The 23,425-nt window shown below is 35.3% G+C and overlaps 3 protein-coding genes across 3 annotated transcripts; 1 reads left to right on the top strand and 2 right to left on the bottom strand.

The window, feature by feature from the left end:
- Positions 1–403: 403 nt before the first annotated feature.
- CBG19812 lies at positions 404–6,190 on the bottom strand (the record flags this gene model as incomplete). Its single annotated transcript, XM_045241611.1, has 9 exons — positions 404–814; positions 2,321–2,465; positions 2,509–2,648; positions 2,741–2,965; positions 3,424–3,646; positions 3,707–3,796; positions 4,153–4,379; positions 4,809–4,910; positions 6,122–6,190. 9 exons carry the CDS (start codon positions 6,188–6,190, stop codon positions 404–406), a joined length of 1,632 nt encoding a protein of 543 aa, XP_045096849.1.
- Positions 6,191–16,220: 10,030 nt separating this feature from the next.
- CBG19811 lies at positions 16,221–19,538 on the bottom strand (the record flags this gene model as incomplete). Its single annotated transcript, XM_002640694.1, has 7 exons — positions 16,221–16,316; positions 16,590–16,830; positions 16,876–16,965; positions 17,896–18,138; positions 18,194–18,306; positions 18,350–18,706; positions 19,440–19,538. The coding sequence occupies 7 exons, from the start codon at positions 19,536–19,538 to the stop codon at positions 16,221–16,223; spliced, it is 1,239 nt and encodes a 412-aa protein (XP_002640740.1).
- Positions 19,539–20,543: 1,005 nt separating this feature from the next.
- CBG25428 lies at positions 20,544–22,724 on the top strand (the record flags this gene model as incomplete). The annotated part of the gene is made up of 5 exons (XM_045241610.1): positions 20,544–20,693; positions 20,902–21,558; positions 21,606–21,959; positions 22,213–22,398; positions 22,446–22,724. 5 exons carry the CDS (start codon positions 20,544–20,546, stop codon positions 22,722–22,724), a joined length of 1,626 nt encoding a protein of 541 aa, XP_045100260.1.
- Positions 22,725–23,425: the final 701 nt, after the last annotated feature.

The following is a 23,425-nucleotide window of genomic DNA, read 5'->3' as shown; positions in this document are numbered from 1 at the left end:
TAAGTATAGGCTTAGAAAAATCCTTAATAACTTTGTTCAAATAAGAGATTTGGGCCTGAAATTTTGGGACGTAACTTGAAATTGAATGTGGAACGTTTCTATGACAAAAAATAAAAATTTTTTTTTTTTGGATTTCGAAAAAAATGTCTTATGACTTATAGTAAGGTAACAGTACGGACTTGAGATTCTCTGTCAAAAGTAATTAACCCGATTCTGAAAAAAGGCTTTCAAAAAAGTTTTATTAAAGAAGAAGACGAAAATTCCGAAAAATGTACATACCGGTTTAGTTGAGAATTTTGACAAAAAATTGGAAAAAAAAGTTTTCACAGAAAATTCCGAAATGATCAAATGGGAGGGAGCAGAGAGGATCTGATACAGATCATAAGATCAAATTCCAATGAGATCAAGAATTTTTAGAATCAGGATTTGAATTTAAATTCAAATTCGAAGTTGAAGATGAATTCAAGTTCAAGTTCAAATTCAAAGTTTCAGAAATTATAGAATTATCAAAAGAGTACTGTCGATTTAAGAACAGCGAATTATTCTGAGGTGAGAATGATGGAGATGATGGTGTTGAGAGACTTAGAGATTGGAATGGACTAGAAACTGAGAGATGATGAGAGGAGAGAGACGTTGAGAGTATTGGTTTGAACGCCGATCGTTCTCCGGATCCGATTTCCACGACGGCTGTAGCAATCTTTGGAGGCAATGGAGATGTGCTAGCACTTCTGATGGATAACTGGGTCAGGGGTGTGGAGACGTCGTCCGACATGGAATGCGTTCTCATGTGACGGGAGATCATGTCACGGCGGCTCTGAAATTCGCTTTTCGATCTACAGGAAATATATTATGCGTTTCATTGAAATTAAACATAGCTACATAGTCAGCATCGACGACTAATGGCCTATAGTATCGGTTAATAAGATACAGTATTCCCTCTAATAGAAGCCCACCCAAATCGCCCATTTTGAGCTCACTTATCTCGGTTCTCAAGAGAAACATTAAAAAAACAGCTGGATGGTGCGCTTTCGGTGCGATTTAACCTAACTCTTTCATTGGTTCCTCGCTCCGCTCCTCTTTTTTCTCAAAGGTCACGTCAAATTATATTAAATTTTCAAGCATTGCAATTTTTTAAATTCACGTAACGCAATACATTATAAAATCAATCAATATCAGGTCACACATCCTCTTTTTGTCCACGTTTCAAAAATTCCACGTATTGAAAAAAATCAGTGTCTCTGGGAAATCCGTCTCTTTGAATCTTTATTGTTGGATAATTTTCACTGGCACCTTCTCCCTGGTAAGAAGCCTTTTGCATTCCGCTGCTCATTTGTTGTCTCTTTTGCTTTTTTCTGTCGATTGGTCCGATGCGAAAAAAGTACTAAAAGACCCTAAGGGTCGCCATGTTTCCGTGTTCATGGCTAGGTGTTCTATCACTGAACGTCCCCGAGTAGCAGAAGATTTTATCAAAGATTAAAAAAATTGAGACAACAATGAAAAGTGCTATGCAATGTGGCTTCTTATCGGGATGAGAAGGAGCTTGTGAAAATTAACCGACAATGGTCTCCGAAAAGAGGGGTTTTTCGGCTGACTTCTTGTTTTTTTTGTTAGGGGGTGGGGGACCCCTCCCTCCACGCCCTATGGGTTTTAGAAGGTGAACCCATTGGTCAAATAAACCTTGTTTCCCTTTCATGTACTGAGCCTCTACGTGGCGAAAGGGATCAACAGATTAGTTTCTAGTCTGGCTAATCAGTACACTATTCGAACTCTGTTTTTTTCTTGAAATAAATTTTTAATTTTCATTTTAAAAAATGTTTTTCAGTTGATTTTGACCATTTTCAGGAGTCTGAAGCTTGGCTGTTAAGTCTCCGATCGTTTTGAAATTTTTTGAAGGTGTAACACCAACTTAGATTGAAAACTTTGCATTCATAGACTTTTCGAAAATTCCTAGTTTTTCAGCGATCTTCCGAATCCCAAAGTTTTCGATTTTGGTCTGTTTTACATCCTCCAGAAGTTTTAGAATAATCTGAAACTTGACAGCCGAGCTCCAGACTTCTGAAAATGGTCAACAAACTCTACATAATAGAAGCCCACCCAAGCCTTCACTTTGAGCCAAGCTATGTCGGTTCATATGAAAGATATCAACAATTTGTTAACTATTAAAATGTTTATCATAATACCAAAAACATTTCATCAGTTTACACATTTTTTTTATCTCTTTTAGGAGCCGGGATATAAGGGTTTCAATTTCACTTATATGGTGCGCTCTTATTGGCCGGTACTGACAGGCATATGCTAGTTGAATTCCGAGAAAACTAACCGCTGAATAGTTACAAATCGGGCATGCATACGGCTTTTCTCCAGTATGGGTTCTCAAATGTGTCGATAGATGATCGGACCGCGAGAAGACTTGATTACACGTCGGACAGCTGTATGGTTTTGCTCCGGTGTGTAATCTCATGTGCCTGAAAAATTATAGTTTATTATTTAATTAAATAAATTGACTACCTTGTCAACATATCACTTCTTGCAAAACTTTTCGTACACATGTTACATTTATGTACTTTTGAAGCGTCGTCCAGTGTACAACTTCTCTGTCGATGCCTGGACGCAATGTGCTTAGCTAGGCGGTCATGGACAGCGAATGCCTGGAAAAATGAGATTTAGTCCACTTAAACACGAGTTGGACAAAGTTTGGCAACCAAGTTTGGCAACCAACATATGGACATCTTGCCCTTACCTGCCCACACATTGTACATGGATACTGCATCTCCTTGGCTCGATTATTCTCGTCTCTCATCAAAAACGTCATATCATCTTTACTTTTCGGCACCACTTTCAGGGGTCCCGGTGTTGATAAGGATGAGCAATCTTCCGATGATTTTGTGAGCAGGTTGTAGATCGGCATTGCGTTCTGGATAGCCAGGAATTGATCTCTCGCCCAGTTGTTGACAAGGAGATTTGTCTGAAAAAAAGGATTTTTTTGAGTTTTTGACATTTTTCAAATGTCTGAAAATGTGCTGAAAACTGTTTTGATTTGCTTGAAGCTTTCAGAATACACCAAACAAGACTAGTGCTTCATTTTTTTAGTTGACAATTTTTCATGAAAAATAGGTCCTGAAGAGATATGCCACGTGGCTTTTGTCTACCGTAGCAGCGCAGTTCCACGTGGCAATCTCTCCAGGACTTAATTTTTCGAAAAAGTTGTCAACTTCAAAAATGAAGCTCTAGTTTTGTTCAGTATCCTCTCAAAATTTCAGACGATTCGGAATAGTTTTTGGTACTTTTGTAGGCGATTGAATTTTATCATTTTTAATTTTTTCAACAAAAATTTGAAATTGTTTATTGGAATCGTGTGATTCTTGATCCTTGACTCTGTTATCTGTCAATGTATGCGTCCCAATGTCCACCACCACCACTCACCTCCTTATTCTCCATAACCGACGTCGGTCGGGTCGTCATCCGTTCCATCTCTTCGCGCTCATTTGTCGTTGGCGGTGGTGTGCTACTTGATCGTTTTATCTCTCCTCCGAATTTTGACTTCTTTGTGTAACAAGGCACGGATACTGTAGAATTTGCTAGGAGACTTGCTTCATCTGCATCCTTTTGCATTGGTTGCATATCGCTTTCTGATCGGCTTCGTTCTCTGAAAGATGGGTAAGTTATTGATCTGAATTCCCAAATTTTGAATTTTTTTTTCTCTTACCTGGATAATTCAAAAGCCGCACCGACGGATAACAGATGATTCAGGTTTGTTGTACTATGTCCCAATGAAGAAACTGATCTGGCGTCGAATCTAGAAAAAAATGAAATTTTTGAATCTGTTTAGTTTTCTCTGAAATTTTCACACAAAAATTTTGTGAGGTCGATTTTTTCAGCGCCACCAATTTCCGTATTTTTCCGCCGGAACTGGGAAAAAAGCTTGAAATGTCTACACTTCAAAAAATGAAAGTAGAACATTTTGAACATTGGAGTATTTCACTATAAGTTTAGATTTCCAGAAGCTCAAAATCAAGCTTCTTCCACGTGGCATATCTCCTTAGGACTTGATTTTTTGAGAAAGTTGTAAACTACAAAAATAAAACTCTAGTCTTGTTTCGTATATTCTAAAAATTTCAGATACTTTTGTAAACATGAAAAGAAAGAGCTTACGAAAAATGATTAAACGAGTTTGGCGATAACGAAAACGCGGGAGACACCGAGTGTGTGGATTCGCAATCAAATGGAGACCCCATTTCTTTTCCAGATTCATCGTAATCCGCAAATCGATCTCTATAATTCATCCATGATGACGTGGAAAATGAAGATCTGGCAGAGGATCCAAGATCCGATGTTGCATAGTTTGGAGATAGTCGGGCAGCGTCGAAGTGGGAAGTGAACTGGAATAAGAATCATACTTTGTCTGTTAAGAATGTGAAGCTTGGCTTTTAGCCTAAAAATTTGAATTTCCATTTTCTTTTCCAACTTTTTCTGAACCTAGCCTAGAACCTGTAATAGAAGAGCATCTACACTGTCAAGTTTGAGCTCAATTATCTCTATTCCTGTGCAAGATATCAAAACTGTGTCCACAGACAAAACACTTCTGATATTATGATAAACAATTTATCAGTTTACAACTTTTGTTTACAACTTTTTCATATCGTTCACAGCAACCGGGAACAATTGGCTCAAAGTTCAGGAAGTCCTTCTATTAAAGGTTTCACGGTATCTGCTGAGCTACACAGTAAAATCCTATGAAGTATACAAATGGGGATACTGTACCCCTAGCCTAATTTTTCTGATTTCCTAGGCGACTATCTGAACCATACCATTTGAATTTGTTGCATGAGATCAGCGGTAATTTGAGACGAACCAGTGTATATTGTTGGCGATGATGGTTTGGATGGTCCTTGTTCCAGTATTACGGGGCACTGCAAAAGTATTTGTTTATTATAGAGGGTAATTATGTGATTAAGTTAATTTTCCCTATCCCAGTTACCTCTCAATTTTTGGTCCCTATTCTTTTCTCGTTTCCTCCCATTTTTTATAGGAAACTATTGGCGGGGAAGGAAAAAGTGTAATTTGATATTCCTGGAAGATTCTAGCGGCCATTTTTGTGGTTAGAAATTTGAGAAAAAAGGAGAAAGAGAGTTGATGCATCAGATTTTTATTGAGAAATCTTTTTTAAATTGGGATTCTCTTAAAGGATATCTAAATCAAATTCAGACCGTCCATCCTCCCAATGCTTGCATTCTTTGACCTAAATTATCTCAGCACCTAGCAGAAAGAAATGAATAACTGCTACACATCTTTAAATAATTTCAAACATTTTCACAGTTAATTGTGTTTCAAGAACTCTTATGAGACTCGACATATTTGAGTTAAAAGTTATAGTGTGTTTTTAAATGTACCGTAAACATCCTAATTCAATGCTCCCCAGACTTTGAGCCCATATATCTCAGTTCTTGTAAAAGATATCAATAAGTAGTTAACTGACAAAATGTTTATCACAATATCAATAATATTTGATCAGTTGACTACTTTTTGATACCTTTTGCAGGAACTGAGACATTTGGGATTAAGGTTAACGGCTTGCAAAGCACTCTTTTGTTTACGGTATTTCATACTTGCGACCGGGCCTTTGCCAGGCCTTCGCGGGATCTACCATAGTTTCTTTTAGAATCAGTATTTTTAGACCAACAAAATTAAATTTGGTAGAACTCGACAAGTACTACAAAATGATATTATTTGAAAAAGTGTGTCTTGTCTATTAACAAAGTTACAGGCAAAAAATAGAGTCCGGGCCCCGGCCGACACGACAAGGCCCGGCTACTTTATGACTTGTAACTTTGTTCATAGACAAGACACAGTTTACCAAATAGTAAAATTTTGTAGAACTCGCCGAGTTCTATCATATCTAGTAGTTGGTCTAAAAATATTGTTTCTGAAAGAAACTAGGGGTCTATTCTATTACAATGCTTACGGTATTGCTAATTATCTTCGTTCCTATCTGAAATCACCAAAAGTGATTGACTAATAAAATGTGTAAAATTCAATTTTAAACATTTTACTAGTGGACAACTTTTTGATATCTATCACACGAACAACAATAATTGGGTTTAAAGTCAGTGACTATAATTACCTGAAACTTAAAACTTGGAACAACTTTTTTCGAGGATGATTGTCCATCACCGTCCTCTTCCTCATTCATAATCTGTGTTCGGAATAATTTAAAGGAAAAAATAAGAAAAAAAAGGAAAAGAAAATAAGGGGTGTTCTTTTTTCCTTCTTCTAGAAGCAAAAAAATAGGAAATGAGGCAAAAAACGGCGAAAAACACGACTTGTTTTTTGGTTCTGAGAGAGAGAGAGCTACAACTATGAGTAAAAATAGTGGGGGTGTCTATGGTTGAGTGAGTATGAATATGATATGGGAGAAAAAAATTCTCTGAAATTTCTTTTTTTTTTCGAAAATGGATGTGATGATCCTCCAAATGACTAGTCATCATCAAAAAGGGGGGGGGGGGGAAATTGGATGGAAAAATAATTATCATCCAATTAAAAAACCCCTTCCCTTTTTTTCCAATTTTTTTCTCTCGCTGAAAAGGAAGGAGAGCAAAGGTAGATTAACATTTTTTGTGTTGCTTGATGACGTCAATTCTGGAAAAAATTATGCGAAAAATAGAGTTTTTTATACGGTACTAAGCGGATTCTCGGGGTGGCGTGGGTGACCGGATTTTTGTTTCTCTGGAACCAAAAACATTTGAATTTCAGAGATTTTTTACCTTTTTACGCAGCGAAAAGGTTATACTTCACATGTGATTTTGAAATGAAAGTTTTCTGAAATACTGTAAACACTCTGATAGAAGACTATCCGAACAGCCAACTTTGAGCTTATATATCTCAGTTCTTGCGAAAGATTTGAAAAACTGATCAACTAATAAAATATTTTTGATAATATGTTAAGAATTTTATCAGTTGACTACTTTTTGATATCTCTTACAGGCACTGAGATAAGTTAGTTCAAAGTAATTGAACCTCCCGAGAAGTGAAAGGCAAGGGGGGGGGGGAGGCACCCGCCATTTTAAGTCTAATTATCTGAATTTCTGTGGAAGATATCAAAAAGTGGCCAATTAACAAAATTTTTCTGATATTATGATAAATATTTTATCAGTTGTCTACTTTTTGATATCTTTCCCGGGAACCGAGATATATGGGTTCAAAGTTGGCTTTTCGTGTGTATTAGGGGGGGGGGGGGTGTATTTTTGAGGATTACTGTAGAAAACTAAAAAATACATTTTTTTGTTCATTTTCAAATCATTGGTTTAGTCTAAAAGTGTCTAGCAAGAATGAGTCTTTTTTTAAGTCTTGGTTTTTGAAGAATTTGATAAATTTTTTGAGAATTTCAAAGTATTTGAAAAAATCGAAAAAAAATAATCCAAAGAAATTCTTGTCCGGATGTCCGAAAACTTTAAAGTTCTATATTTTTCGATAAATTTTCAAATCACATTTCAACTCAAATTACATCTCATAACCTCCTCCACACATCACCCACTCCTCCATTGATATTTGGAAAATAATTATAGGGATTTCATGAAAATGTCAACTGTAAATTTTTTTTGGAAAGAAATTCTAAGGAAATTCGAGTCAAAAGCAAACCCAAATTTTAGAGATTTTAAAAATTTCCAGATCATTTTTCAAAATCAAAGTTGATACCGTAAAACCTGTAATAGAAGGCCCCCCACACTCTCCAATTTGAATTCAATTATCTCAAATCCTATACAAGTTATTGAAAATGTGTCAACTGATGAAATGTTGGTGAGATTATGATAAACAATTTATCAGTTGACCATTTTTTGATTTCTTCCACAGGAATCGAGATATATGGGCTCAAAGTTACAGGTGTTACGGTAATTTTGAAATTCACATTTTGAAGATTGGAAAACAAAATTCCTAATTTCCTAGAATTCGATTAAAATTGTCATTCCTTTCCTTCCGTCTATCTGTATTTCTGTTTCTCCAATTTCCCAAAACTACAGTAATCTCTAGTATATAAATTCATCAAAAATGGATATCTAGGACACCCACAAACACATTTTCTTCTTCAGAATAAAAAGATCAAACATCTTTTTTTTGGCTTTTTTTTTTGGAAAAAGGGATAATCTAAAAATAGCTGGGGACCAAAAAAAGAAAAAGAAGAGCCGCAAAAAAAGAGGGATATACGATTTTCTATACTAAATGTTGTTCTGAACATTTTTCTAAAAACTTTGGAGGATGCGGAAAAAAATCTTCCGAACAAAAAAATCCCCATAGGACTTACATTTACAATTGTTGGAAGAATTAAAGCAGCCGGCGGCGCTTTTCGGGTTACTGTAGTCTGAGTGGGGGGTACTGTAGGTACTGTAGGCTGCTGAGCAATGACCACCGATGAGGGTACATCTTCTTGGCTCATGTCACCTGGAAAATGACTTTTTTTCGTTTTGGGGGGATTTGGGGAAAATTTGAATTCGGAAAAAGAAGGAAAGTTGAGAAAAGGGAGAAATTTAAATTTCAATAAAATCTTTCAAATTTTGAATTTATATGTGATTTTTAATTGAACCATTGATGTTTGAGAATTTCAGAAACTCTGGTTTCAAAAATTTAGAAACTCGAAAAATTCCAAAAATTGAAATCCAGATTTCTTTTTTGAAAAAAAAAACTTGGGCTTTACTGAAATTGGGTAAAAAATGCTGAAAATCGATTTTGACTTCACAATTTTTTTTTTCAAAAATCCTCTCATGCGGAAATTCAATGGAATATGAGTTCACAGAAAATGAGTGTCTCGAAAAAAATGAATACCTAAAAGTTCAAACTGACTCAGATAAGCGAGGAACTACACCCGGAAAGAAATCATCTGTCTGTTTTTCTGTTTGTCGAGATGTCCGATTTTTTCAAAGTTTAAGAGAGGAGAAGTCAGAAAAAATGAGCTTAAAATTTTCCAAGAAGAAAAAAAAACTTTAAATTTTCACCTGGAATTTCAGCCCACGGACAGGTGTAATGGATTTTTTGAAAATTTCTAAAATAGCAAATTCTGGAATCTTCTGAAGACTTCCAGAATCTTTTAGAACCGCATGGATCCTTCTAGATAGTTCTAGAAATATCCAAACAATTTTTCACCTATAGTTCACCAAACTCCTCCTTTTTAAAGGTTTAATATGGTCTACACGCCATCCTGAATATCCAGAAAATCTTCAAATTATCCCAACAAAACGTAATCAAATCCAAAAAATCCGTGATGATCCCAAACTTGAGTATCCACCCATAAAATCTGATTTTTTACGTAACCATCAGATTATCCGGTATCCGGATAATCTGATTGAAAACATGAAAGTCTAGATTTTTCTTATTGACAGGATAATTCGTATGAATCATGTGAATTAGACAACTGAATTTTCAGAAATTTCAAATTTAAACAACCGGAAACCTTGTGACAGAACTTTAAGCCAATTTATCTCGGTTCCTGTCAAAGATATAAACAATTGATCAGCTAATCAAATATTGATTATGAAATGATAAATACTTTATCAGTTGACAACTTTTTCATATCTTTGGCAGAAATCGAGATAATTGAGCTCAAATTTTACAGTGTGGGGGCCCTTATTTTACAGATTTACCGGAATATTTTTTTTTTAACTCGGAAATTCAGCAAAAACCAACACTCTCCAAAACTCTGAATCCAACAGAGTAAAAATATTAGAATCCAAAAAGAAAGAAAAAGAGAAAAAATCTAGAATCTCGCGAGAAAAAAATCCGGAAGGAAGAAATTAGAGCAAAGAAAGAAGGAAAAGAAAAGGAAGAGGCTAGAAGATGAAGGATCTTTTTTATATGGACAGAAATCGTAGGAAAAGAAAGTGGTGGCAAAAAAGTCGTAGAAGTTTTTTTTAATTTAAAAAAAAACTTGAATTTTCTGAAATTTTCTGATGTTTAGTATGTGAATCGAGCGCGTTTATATAGACAACAATCTTGGAGAACACTGAAATTAGGACGAAAAATATCAATCTGGAAATTCGAGTTGTTTGAGGAACTGAAAATTTCAGACTTTTGGATTTCAGGTTCAGGAAATTGGAAAAAATGGAGCGGATTTTTATTAGGAAATGAAAAATTGATATGGGTGGTCTTGAAAGGTTTTCAGCGGGAAATTTGAAAACTTTAGAACTACAGGAGTATTTGAATTTGGATAGATTTTTTGAATTTTGAGAATTTAAATGTTTAGAATATCTGATTTTTAGAAATACCGTAAACACTCTAATAGAACTCCACCCAAGCCATTAACTCTGGGCTCATATATCTCCATTACTGTGAAAGATATCAAAAAGTTGTCAACTAACAAATTGTTTATCATAATATCAGCAACATTTTATCAGTACTTTTTGATATCTCTCATAAAAAATGAGATACATAGGCTCGAAGTTGACAGTTTGGGTGACGCTCTATTAAGAGTGTTTGCGGTAGCAGGAGTTTAAGGGTTTTTGAATCTCAGGACTTCCTAAAAAGTTCAACAGAGTTAACAAAGTCTTAATTCAAGCAGGTGGAATGGTTGACTTCTGATAATTTGAATTCAGAAGAAAATCTACGGGGTCAGGTGATGACGAAAAAAAAACATAAACGGGCGGACCGGATTAGGCGGAGAAAAATGACCAAAAAACGAGAAAAGGAGGCATATGATTTGGATTATTTATCACCTGTTCGGGGAACATTCAGATTACGTTTGATTACACTTTTAGGAGCTGGGAATCATAGAAAATAAACAAGATATTTGAATTAAACAGGGTCCATTTACCTACAATCGCATTTTTTTAATTGAAATTTTTTTTAATTTTTAACAATTTTTCCAATCCAAAAAAAGTGGGCGGAGCTTGAAAATTATCTGTAGCTCACTATTGCTCACCTATTGCTCATTCTCATTTTAATGAAAAATAGGAGAATTAAATTTCCCACCGAGAGGAAAATTGAAATTCTCTGGAAAACACGAAAAATAGGTCTGACTCATTTTTTTCCAATTTTTTTTTCAAAATTTTGTTTTTGAAAAAAATTAATGAGTGGAAAATACGGTCTATGTTCCCCACAAAAATTTGGAGTGGGTGGGGAAAAATTGGAACTATCGGGAAAACAAAAAAACGAATTTCGTAGATCAAAAATTTTTTGAACACTCAGAAAAATTCTGCGAGGGGTCTGAATATTTGAAAATCTAAAAAACCTAGAAAACATAAATTTCGTAAATTCTAAAAATTCCAAAATGTTTAATTCTAAAGTCTAAACAATCCTTTTGAAAACATTTTTCTCAAAATTTTTTTAAAATTGTCTAAATCAAAATAACGTTTTTTTAACAAGGTTCTCCTAAAAAGCTGAAATTCTGATAACGTAAAACCTGTAATAGAAAGGCCTCCACACTGTCAAGCTGAATTATCTCGGCTCCTATAAGAGATATCAAAAACGTTTCAACTAATAAAATGTTTGTGATATTGTGATAAACAATTTGTTAGTTGACAACTTTTGGATATCTTTGACAGAAATCTAAATAAATTGGCTCGAAGTTAAATGTTAGGGGCCTTTCTATTAAAGATTTTACGGTAATTCTAAAAATTCGAAAAAGCAAAGAAAATTTTGAAAAAAAGTTTGAAAAATTCGAAAATCTTGAAATTGTTAAAAATTCGAAAGATATCGAAAAATCTTATGAAAAATTTTTAAAAAATTATTTTAGATCAGCATTTTTTTTCGAAATTCTCAATTTTCAGACAGTTAAACAGGGATCCTAAACAATGTCAGAGTTCAAAGGACCACACAAAAATTGCAATTTTGAGAATCATTGCAAATCGAAACTCCGGGACAATCAACAAAAAGAAAGGATGAGAAACAATTTTTTAAACTTTTAATCCCAAAAACTCTCATAGTCCTGATTTTCTAATTTTAGCACAATGGAGACATAGTAGTAGTGGTGGTAGTGGGGAAGTATCAATAGACAGCCAGAAGGAGAGCACCAGGTGGTACCTGAGGGATGGACCAGGATAAGATGGGATTGAAGGGAGAAGGAGGAAGACACGCAGAGAGGAACAATGTTTTTCATTAGGTTAAGTGAGCTTGAGTGGTCACTTCCACAAAACTTAAATTTTTCAGCTTCTTTTCTAACGGGACTAAACCTCCTGACCTCCGATTGCCCTCCACCATCGCCTTTTCTGCCCACCACCCTTTACCGAGGTGAAACCCAGGAACGTCGCCAGAAGACTTCAAAATCAGAATTTCGGAAAACCAAAAGTTCGGGCATCAACTAACCCACAATTCTGATCTATCTGTCCAGGTTTCAGCTTGATCGGTTAACTTTGAATGGGTGATAAGGTGAGCCACATACATACGCATATACAGAATCTGCTAAATGTTATCAGTAATGATAAGCTTCTAGAAGGTGTTTTGAAAAATTCCAAAAATAAAAAGAAGAAAAATCTCTCTTCGAATTCAATTCGAATCGCCAATTTTGGATTCTCAAGGGCATATTTGACTGCGAGAAAAAAATGTGTACTACTGAGAAGGGAATTCTCTTCTTTTCTCAATTTCTGAAGAGCACATCGATCGGAAAGATGAAAAAAAGAAAAAAAAAGAAGAATATGGGATGGGAGAGAGAAAGACTGACTACACACAATTTTTTCTTCCTATTTTTTTCTCTTCTGAAGAGAAGAAGACTCTTCTGGAGAGGAGGCAAAAAAAATGGGAAGGGATGGAGGTGGGGGTGGTTTGGAAATGAAAACGAAAGAAAATAGACGGCACTCTCTCTCTCTCTCTCTCTCTCTCTCTCTCTCTCTCTCTCTCTCTCTCTCCGTTTTTCACAGAGAAACGACCCCGAGGGGTCCCTTCAGGGGAGGGACCCACTCCCTCTCTCTCTGACACTTGAGAGTCTGGTTGAGGAGGTTTTTTGGGATTCGAAAAGAGAGAGAGAGGGAGTGAAATGTGTATACGTTTCGGACGGAGGGTGGTTTGCACTTTTGGGAGCCACTGGGGAGAAAGGGGCCCAAGAACAAGGAAAATGGTTTTGAAAGATATTGAAGGATAATGATGGCATGTGTTAGTGAAAATTTTATGATCTGCGAGAATATGGGCTGGGAGGGTCTATGGAGATACCAGATAAACAAAAGGGCAATCATTGATAGAGTTGGATGTATAGTACAGGTCAATGAGATTTGTGAAAAGTAATTTACAGTTGATTTTTAGCATTTTCAGGAGTCTGGAACTCGGATTTCAAGTTTCGTATCACTTTGAAAACTTTGAATATAAATTGAAAACTATACGTTCACCTAATTTTTTTAAAATTCCTATTTTTGCCGCTTTCGGAAAACACCCCTTATTGGCCAGTTTTTGTACTGAAAACGTGAAAAATAGGTGTCTCGCAGTAATGTGGAATACCAGAAAACCCAGGAATTTTCAGAAAATTTTTTTAATGCAGATACCGTAGACCAGTTACCTAGTTCTTGGACCGTTTTCAATCCGTTTTTGACTCAATCTGAGTTGGTTTAAAATAATTTGGATGTTTTTGAGATGGAGCCTGTAATCAGTCTGCCCATCCTGAAATTACCATTAGTACATCTTTGTAGATTTAAAGAGCACATTCAGCTGTGTTTCACACTGAGTAGAGAACAATGAGGGTCCAAAGACAACCTTGAATGACGAATACCGTCCTTTAATAAGCTCAGTGGTCTGGAAAAACCCAGGGTCATCTATCCCAGAAGTGACCTAACTAGGAAAAATAGTCTTTATCTCTATGATGGAAAGTTTCAGAACATCTGGAACAGTTTGGAATGGTCCGATACCTAACCAATGTATCAGAAATTCCAATTCGTGAGAGCCTGGGAGGAAGAGAAGTTTTACTGGAATGATCTCTCATTTGTCATAATTCATTCATCATTTTTCTTCATATCAAGAATCAAGTCGGCCCCTCGTTTTCTATGCCTAACATCATTTGAATTCCTCATCCCCCACCACCACCACCACCACATCATATCAAATTCATGGGCTCTCTCTCCCTCCCTCTCTCTCTCTCTCTCTCTCTCTCTCTCTCTCTCTCTCTCCGTGCCCATGACCCAATTATTCATGCAAAATGTGCGTGTTAGTGGGGTTGAGCCAAAAAAATGCTGATCTCAAATATCAAGATTTTTTTTTCCAATGCGAAGGAGGAAGAAAAAAATATAGAAAAAGAAGGAAGACTTAGAATTTAGGGATCCAGGAATCTGAGAGAATATCCGAAAATTCAAAAAAAGATAGACATTCCGAAGAATTATGAGAATTTAAGAATATATTTTCTTTATCCTGAATAATTCTAGAAAATTCAGACTTCTGAGATTCCAAGCTTATCAGAATTTTGAAAATTCTAAGAATTAAATAAAAACCACAAAAAATTCTACATAGGAAATTTAAAGATCCCAAACAGTCAAGAAAATTCCGACGACTTTCAAAAATATTGAAAATTAAAAATATTGAAAATTAAAAAAAAAGATAAAGCTGTCATAAACTTCTGCATATTCTATGATCTCAAAGTGTCGCAAACAGGTTTTTCTGCTTAGAAAAAAATTAGGAGTAATTTCGGACAAACAGATTCACAGACAGATGCCTAAACTTAAAATGGGTGAAAAAAAGAAGAAAAACTCAAAAAAAAATTGTTTAGCTTTATATTTTTAGCCCTAGGGCAAAAATAAGAAGATAATTAAAAGGAAACACTATTTCTGATTAAAAAGTGGGAAAACAATTTTTTGAAACTTTCAAAATTTTCAAGGTTTTTTTTTAAAATTTCGGAATTTTTAAACATTTTGTACACTTTACTGAACAGTCTTTGCAAAAAGAAAACTCCAGACAATATCGAAAATTCATGAAAATTAGCTCATTTTCTTTCAAATGATCTCTAGAAATGATCATAGAGTCTTTGAAGAAAATATGAAAGAATAGGTGATTAACTTTTATGATCCTTCATCTATTTTTTTCCATTCATCTCTCATTGACGCAAATTCTGGATAATCCTGAACAAAATCTGGCTATTCTTTGCCTTTTTTCAGAGAAATCAAATATGAGAAAACTGTGAGGTGGTGGGGAGGTTATAGAAAATTTTTGAAAATTAAATTTTGAGAACAAACACTAGTATTTCTAAAAATATCGAAAATTTAAGGAGTAAAAAGTTCCAAGATCCTAAAAAATATATAGGAAATTTTCCATAATTCTAGAAGTTCTATTAAAAAAAATCTAAAACTCTAGAAAATGTTTTTTTTATTCAAAAGTTTTGAAAATTCGAAAAGATCCCTTTAGAGAATTCTGAGTTTTTTTTTAAATTTCAAGTTTGATGTTTCAAAACCTATTTTTTTCTCAAAAAAAAGAAGAGGATATGTAATCTGAAAAGGAGGAAAAAGAAAGATTTCCTGATTCATTCAGAGGGAAAAGGAAAGGATAGATGAATCCGAAGAAAAATGATAATGGGAAAAGAGATAAAAAACTAATCATGAGCTTTTTTCCCGTATTATTTTTTCTCACTTATAGATCACAAAAAAATTTTTTTAGACAGTCATGACCCAGAAAAAATTAGGTCATGACCTAGAAAAAACTAGATCATGACCTAGAAAAAATTAGGTCATGACCTAGAAAAACTATACCATGAAATTTGTTCACGACCTAGAAGAAAACTAGTTCATGACCTAAGAAATCTAGGTCACGACCTGAAAAATCTAGGGCAAGATAAAAAAGTATAATTTGGAAAATTGAACAACATTTCCATAAACTTTGTTCATGTATTGAATTTTTGGATTTTTAAAAAATTTTGTCTCAGATTTTTTTGGAATTTCAGGAACTCAAAAACTGCTCAAAATTCGTAATATTTTTCACTAGAATTTTGAAAGTTTCGGAACTCAGACCCTTTTTATATTCGGCTTCACACACACACATGTTTCTGTTAAAAAATTTATCGAACTTTTATTATTTTCATGACGTCTGAAGAGAAAAAAGAATAAGCAGGTGTGATGGAAAACTTTTTGAGATTTGATTTGATCCGATTGGAAGAAAATTCTAGAGAATTCTAGAAAATTCTAGACGAGAAAAAAAATGTTATGAGTCAATTTGAATATTGAATTAAGATTCAAAAGGACTCATATCAATTTTTTCTGTCGTAATCTGAGATTTTGTTGAAAAAAACTGTGATTAAAAAAATTCAATAAAAACTTGAAGAATTCAAAATAATTTTTTTAATTGTGCAATTGAGATTCCCGCTTTTTCATTTCAGCAACTTGTTGAATGATTCCCTGTTCCTCAGCTAAAGACATTGGTTTTTTGGAGGAAATCTAAAAATTTGAATGCGGAAATTTGGAAAAAAAAATACCGTAAACACTCTAATAGAACGCCACCCGGAACGTCAAATTTGAGCCCATGTATCTCATTTTCTGTAAGAGATATCAAAAAGTGGTCAACTAATAAAATTTTGCTGGTATCACGATAAACAATTTATTAGTTAAAAACTTTTTGATATCTTCCGAAAGATGTAAGATATTTAGGCTCAAAGTGGGCAATCCGGGTGGCGTCCGATTAGAGTGTTTACGGTATGTTGGGTTCCTCACCATCTTCAACATTTTCAAATGGAAAACCAATGTTCCTTGAGACTTTGGCATTGTCTTCTGGAGCATTTGATAGCACTTTTTGAAGTGAAATTTTCCACATTCTTGAATTTCGCGGCTTTTCCCTTTTCCAAGTTTTGAAAACAGGAATCTTCTCAAATCTTTCTTGTACTTGATTGTCTTCTCATGATACGCATGCTTTATATGCTTTCTATGAGTTTTCGAGCGAAGGATGTTGTGAATTCTGAAATTTCAGATGTATTGGAAAAGTTTAGAAAATCCAACTTACGTATTGATAGTGCGGAAGTTCCGGAACTCTCTTCTTTCTTGACGACATCTGACTTTCAAAAGGTTTCTGTTTCTTTCGTGTTGTTTGAAACTGAAAATTTTGAAATTTAATTATCTTGTTTTTTATCACGGCTATCAAAAAGTTGTCAAATAGTAAAATATGTAAAATTGAATTTCACATATTTCAGTAGTTAATTAAGTCTTGTTATCTTTTAGGAGCTAAGATAAAGATGACCAAAGAATGCAAAGAAGGACGCACCACCACCGACACGACGCTAATTATCTTGACTACGGGGAAATCTATAGTAAAGTTATGGCTCCGCTTCACTTCGAAACCGGTCATTTCGAAACCGTGGTGATATAGGCCAATGGACAAATTTCAGACTACAGAAACAACTTTAGGGTTTTCAATTTTGCTTTTTCTGATAAAACAAATTCTGAAAATCGAAAAAATCCAAAATTAGATGTTTTCAAAAGTCGAAAAATTCTTGAATTTGTCGATCTTCAGAATGTGTTCTATCAGAAAAAGCATATTTGACAATCCTAAAGTTGTTTTTGGAGTCTGAAACCTGTCCATTCGCCTGCATTACCAAGGTTTTGTACCGGTTTCGAGTGACGCTGAGCCAAAGTTATCAACTATTGAAAAGCGAAACATCTAAATTTTCAGAATATATTAATTTACCGTTTTCTTGTATCTTAAAGTTGAGCCGCCGTAAAAAATAATATAGAAGGACCCCCTCACTTGGAACTTTGAGCAAATTTTTCTCGATTTCTGTCAAAGATATAAGGAAGTTGTCAACTGGTAACTTGCTTATCATAATATCAAAAATATATTAGCAGTTGACACATTTTTGATATCTTTCATATGAAACGAAATAATTAAGCTTTGACAGCGTGGGGCCCTCTTATTACAGGTTTTATGGTAATTGAGGCCCGAGTAAACACACTAATATTTTTGTGAGGTTTACAAACTGTCTTTGCCGATTTTCAAAATTTGAACTCAAAATAAGTAAGTACTCACCAATAAAGATAGTTTGAGTTCACGAGAAGCCTCTTCAATTTGTATGGCTCCAGAACAACATTCTCTGGCAAAGATGCCTTGAATCGTTTCAGGTAGTCCCTTCCATTCTCCATAGTCACTGCTCTCCATCTTTCAAATGATAGTTGCTTCAAGTGACCCAAATCCATCTCAAGGATCTTCTCGAATACTCCCTCCGACAATTCCATATCGGCAATGATTATGTTTCGGATTCTCTCAAACTTTCTGGAAGCATTGAGCTTTAGGCAACTGATGGCATATCTTAAAAACAACAACTTACGCCAAATGAGTATCCGCAGAAAATCTGGAATTTCTTGCTAGATGGGTAGCTGGTTTAATGGCACCGGTTCCTCCATACTTGTACATGGTCACCGCGCTACTGTCCTCGCAACCCTGAAACAAATTAATAGTATTGTTCATGAGATCTCTGGCTTACCTGAAGCTTCAAATCAACCATCACAGTATCATACTCCTTTTCTGGAGTCATATTCTCAATAACATTCTCAAAATGACTGCAGACTCTCTTCAAACTCAACAAATTTCTCACTGCGTACTCTTCTTTCTTCAGATACCACACACTATTTTCCTCTGGCAAGAAGAAACGAAATGATCCGCTTTTCATTTTCAGATACTTTTCACTGTTTGCAGTCAGATAATGAAGGTATTGGGGTGGTGGTGGGTTGAATGATTTGGTTCCAACGTAGGAGAGGATTTTGGCAAGAAGCTGAGGAGGAATTTCATTGATATGGTTTCGTGGATTTATAGTCACTGGTTGGGAGTTGTCGGAGGTTTGCTGAAAATGTTATAGTCAATATTAAGGTAATGGGAATTTTATACTATAAGGATTTCCCTAACATGAGGTTCAGGGTAACTAATTGAATTTTATATGATTAGCTATATCTTCTGAGAATCTATTGTTATCTTTTAGAATTATTCGATAAGTCGGTTTTGAAGAGAGTTACAATATGTAAAGTGATCATAACTTTTAGAGAGAGTTTCGGGGATTCAGCAGCAAGGAATCATACTTTCGATTGAACTTTATATAATTGCGTAGATCAGTACAAAATCTATATTTCAGTTTTTGAATCTCTTAAAAATGATTATTCTGAAGAAGGTTACGACTTTCGAAGTACGCGATATTTTTATCTATTTTTTTATATTTTTTCAAAAAATTCGAAAAAAAACTAAAACCAAGCGATTTTTATATCATTCTGTATATCTTTGCAAGATCTACAACTCCCGTTCAAAATATCTTCCAAAAATGCGATTAAAGGAGGCCAGACACCAAAAAAAAAAAGTTTTCCTGATGTTTTGCCTGGAGAACCCACATGAGGAGTTGAACTCATGCTGGACAGCTCAGGGGTACAGCGCCGCTACCGGCTGAGCTACGGGGACGCGAAGGCGCCTGCCGACCGATGGCCTACATAAGCGCGGCGCGATTTCGTCCCCCAAACTGTTCCCCAAAATTTTTGCTGCCTGGCCTCCTTTAAACCAAGTTACGATAATTTTAGCCTATACATACTCACCATTTCATCTGGTACTCCAATTCGTCTATCACTTCTCACCGCATCCCTGACATAGCGTCTTATGTTCCGAGCCAATTGTTCGTTCCTTTTTGTCGCCATGGTTTGAGCTGAAAATCGATTGAATCGGAATTATGATGGCTCGAAAAATCACAGAAAAAACATTGATTTCCAGATGTTCGCCCAAAATAATCGGAAAAAAAGAACGCGCGGGAAACAACTGATTCAAACGAACACAACACATCAGTGATGGTTAGACGCAGTGAGGTTACATACTCTTCGTCACACACTCTCTACCTCTTCTCTCTGCGTTTCCTCTTTTTAAACTATCCTACTATCTTCTCTGCGTCTCTCTCATCCGTCGGAGAAATTCTCCGAGAAAATAGTCGGAGACACCGACTCGGAGGAAATTTTATACAACTCGTCTCGTATCGATTTTCTCGAGAACCATTCATATATACCTACACTGCTGACTAAAAATCTTTATTAGGAACATGACAATTTTAGTTGAAAACTGTCAATGTAGGTGTCTGAAAAATAGAATTTCTGGAATTATGAAACAAATGTAGATCTTTATTTCTGTATTTCAAAACTTTTTCGTAGTCATTTTCCAGGAACAACTGTACACCCTTATTGACACCAATGTTATTGGTAATTTTGAAATCTTAGAAGTTTTTTTCTTAACATGATGTACCGTAAAACCTGTAATAGAAAGGCCCCCACACTGTCACGTTTGAGCTCAATTATCTTGGTCCGTATGAGAAATATCAAAAATGTTTCAACTAATAAACATTTTTGGTATTATGATAAACAATTTATCAGTTGACGATTTTATCTAATCTTTCACAGGAACCGAGATAAATTGACCTAAAGTTAAAAGTTAGGGGCCCTTCTATTACAGGTTTTACGGTATCTTTAGAGCAAGTTGTTGTAGAAAATTTTTCAACAGTCCTGAATTTTTCAGAAACTCGAAATTCACCATTTTCCACTAAATTGATCATTTTCAGATTGGATTTTGGCCAGCACTGTATTCTTATATACAGACCTACAGTTTCTGCACACTATTTCATTTTTTCCCCTTTTTACAAGTCATTCAAACGTTTCAGAATGGGAAAATATTCAAAATATTTGGAATATCTGGAAGACGGGAAGATGCGATGCTTGATTTGTCAACACACTTTCAGCAAACAGAAAGACTCGTGTACAACAGTTTTGAACTACCATTTCAAGAAGAAACATCAAAAAGAGTGGAACGATGTAAATTTTACAAGCTAATTATCAATTACCCTTTGATCCTATTTTTCTCGATTCCTGTGAGAGATACCAAAAAGTGGTAAACTAACAAAATGGTCATCATAATATTACAAGTATTTTGTTAATTGACAATTTTGTGATATCTTTTACACGAACCGAGAAAATTGGCTTGAAAAGTGCAACTCTATTTTACTGTGTTTTTAATTAACAGATAAACGGGATTTGTGATGATGAGGAGGAGCCAGCGGCAAAGCATCCAAGGGCAACTGCAAATTCACCAGAAGATGTGAGAGCTTCAAAAATCAATCGCGCGTTTATGCAATTGGTTGCTGGAGCATCCCTGCCAGTGAACTTGCTAGAACATCCTGCATGGAAAAACTTTTGCAAAGTTGCAATTCCAAAATTCCAATTCAACTCCCTATTTCAACAGTCAGAACTTCAAAGTTTGTATATTGAGTACGAATCGAAGATTAGGCATGATTTATTGAAAGTGTGGCATGTGTCAATTGGTATTGATGAATGGGCAGACAGTGAGCAGCGAGGAGTTGTTGTTTTCTATCTAGAACACAATCAGTGGACACATCGAGTTCTTGGAATTGTCGAAAATTCTCCGGAAAAAAATGCTGAAGAACAAATTGAAGACATTTTGCAATCTTTTGATTTAAAAGGTAAAATTTGTTCAGTCATTGTCAGAGGTTCGAAGACTTTCAAACTGGATTTTCCGCTTTTTGAATGCCTGGAAAACAACCTAAATTTCGCTATAAACGAAGGATTTGACAAGCTGTCAACTTTTCAAAATGTCTATGACAAAATCCAAGATATTGTCGACAGGAAAGAAGAAACCAGTGAACAATTTGGGGTTGAGAAAGTTTGTTTCGAAACTTCTCCTATTTCTCAAAAGTTTAACGCTTACAGATACGATGGATGACAATTCATGATTTATTCGAAAGAGCTCTCCAACTCCGCGAGGTTATCAACTTTTTGACAGAAGAAAATATTCATAAGATCACGAGCAGCGATTGGGATACTGCGGAGTCTGTAGTTTCGATTCTTCAACCAATTGTGGATTCAACTGTCTTGATTCAAAAAAGTGGCATGACGAGTAGTGCAATCATTCCCCTTTGTAAGGTTTTGATACGAGAATTACACGATATGAAGGAGAATCCAAATGTTTCCGAACCGATTGTAAAACAGATTGAAGTGGAGTTGAAGCAATATGAGTCAAATGAGTTTCTTCAGTTTGGGATGATGCTCGACGTTCGGTTTAAGGTTTGAAAGACGCTTTTTTGAACTGTTAAACGGTATTAGAAGGTTCCTTCTATTAGAGGGGGCCCTTCAATTTCAGGGACCCTTCTATTCTACCTATCTTTTTTTTTCGAAAAATTTTTACTTAAAAATTAGGCGGCCCCCAACTATATTTCCAAGTCCTTCCATTAGAGATTTTATGGTAACTAGGGCCGTTCTAATAGAGGTTTTACGGTAACTTATCATGCTGTGTAGCTATGAAATTGGAAAATTTCAGGATTGTTTCGCCGAGGATGAATGGAAAAATAAGTTCTCTCAATTTCTTCTAGATCGATGTGATGAAGATGACGAACATGTCACAGAAGTTGCTGCCGTTAAAGAAGACCCATTTTCCCGATTCATAAATGCCCAAAGGATTGATATTAACAGGACAAGAGGCAATCGAAAAGAGCAAATACTCCTTGTCAGTTAACCTATTTCTTTGGAAAACGATAATTCTGATATTTTAAGGAGTTGCAAAAATGGTTTTTGGATGGAACGAATATGAATGAAAATCCGATCGAATGGTGGGCAAGATCAGCCAGTAAAGAAGCCTATCCCATTCTTCATCGATTCCATTTGAACTATTTGAATGCCCCAGCAATGGGTGCTGCAACTGAGAACCTGTCTTCTACTGATCTTGCTGGATTGAATGATAACAGAAAACTATTGAACTCTGATGATTTTTCAAAGTTTTTATTTTTACAACAAAACCTTCGACTAATGGGTTATGGGGGTCAAGAATGTTAACCACTCCTTCTTTTGTTGTTCCCAGTTTTCAATATAAATTTGTGCTGCTTTGTTGCTTGTTTCAATATAAAGACTTTTTAATCATTCCAAAATTATCAGATTCCAAAAAAATGTATGTCCCCAGATTTTCAAACATTAAAAATTACGACGTTTTGTAGCTCTTTTGGTTTTAGGAGATACCGGAAAACCTGTATTAGAAGGGCCCTTTAAAAAGAAGGACCCCCCCCCCCCTCAATAGAAGAACCCTCCGAGAAGGGAAAAATAAAAGGGCCCTGTAATAGAAGGGTCCCTTCAAAATGTGTATTGAAATCGAACACATCCCGTACGTTTTCAGTGAAAAATGTTCCGGGAATTCCACAATTTGACAGAAACCTTTATTTTCTGATAAAAGACTTGCTCAAATTTGGTGAAATTGACAGATTTTCATGAATTTTGAACGAGAATTCGTCGAATTTTTCGATGAAAAACGTAGGGAAAAATGTCCGGAAAATAGAAGGGCCCCTGCAATAGAAGGGCACTCCGAGAGGGACTTGGAAAAATAGAAAGGCCGTCCCTTCTAATATAGGTTTTACGGTATGCGCCTTTAAAGAGAAGTACGCTCCACTTTTAAAGGCGCATATCTTGAAACCACAAGAGCTACAAAAATGTTGTCAGTTAGAAAAATGAAGGTCTAGTCATTTTTCAATCTGCCTATAAGTTTT

This window comes from Caenorhabditis briggsae, assembly GCF_000004555.2.
Source record: "Caenorhabditis briggsae complete genome, chrI, whole genome shotgun sequence".
Classification (NCBI taxonomy): domain Eukaryota; kingdom Metazoa; phylum Nematoda; class Chromadorea; order Rhabditida; family Rhabditidae; genus Caenorhabditis; species Caenorhabditis briggsae.
Note: the sequence above shows the minus strand (reverse complement) of the source record. Positions and strands in the feature narration are given on the sequence as shown.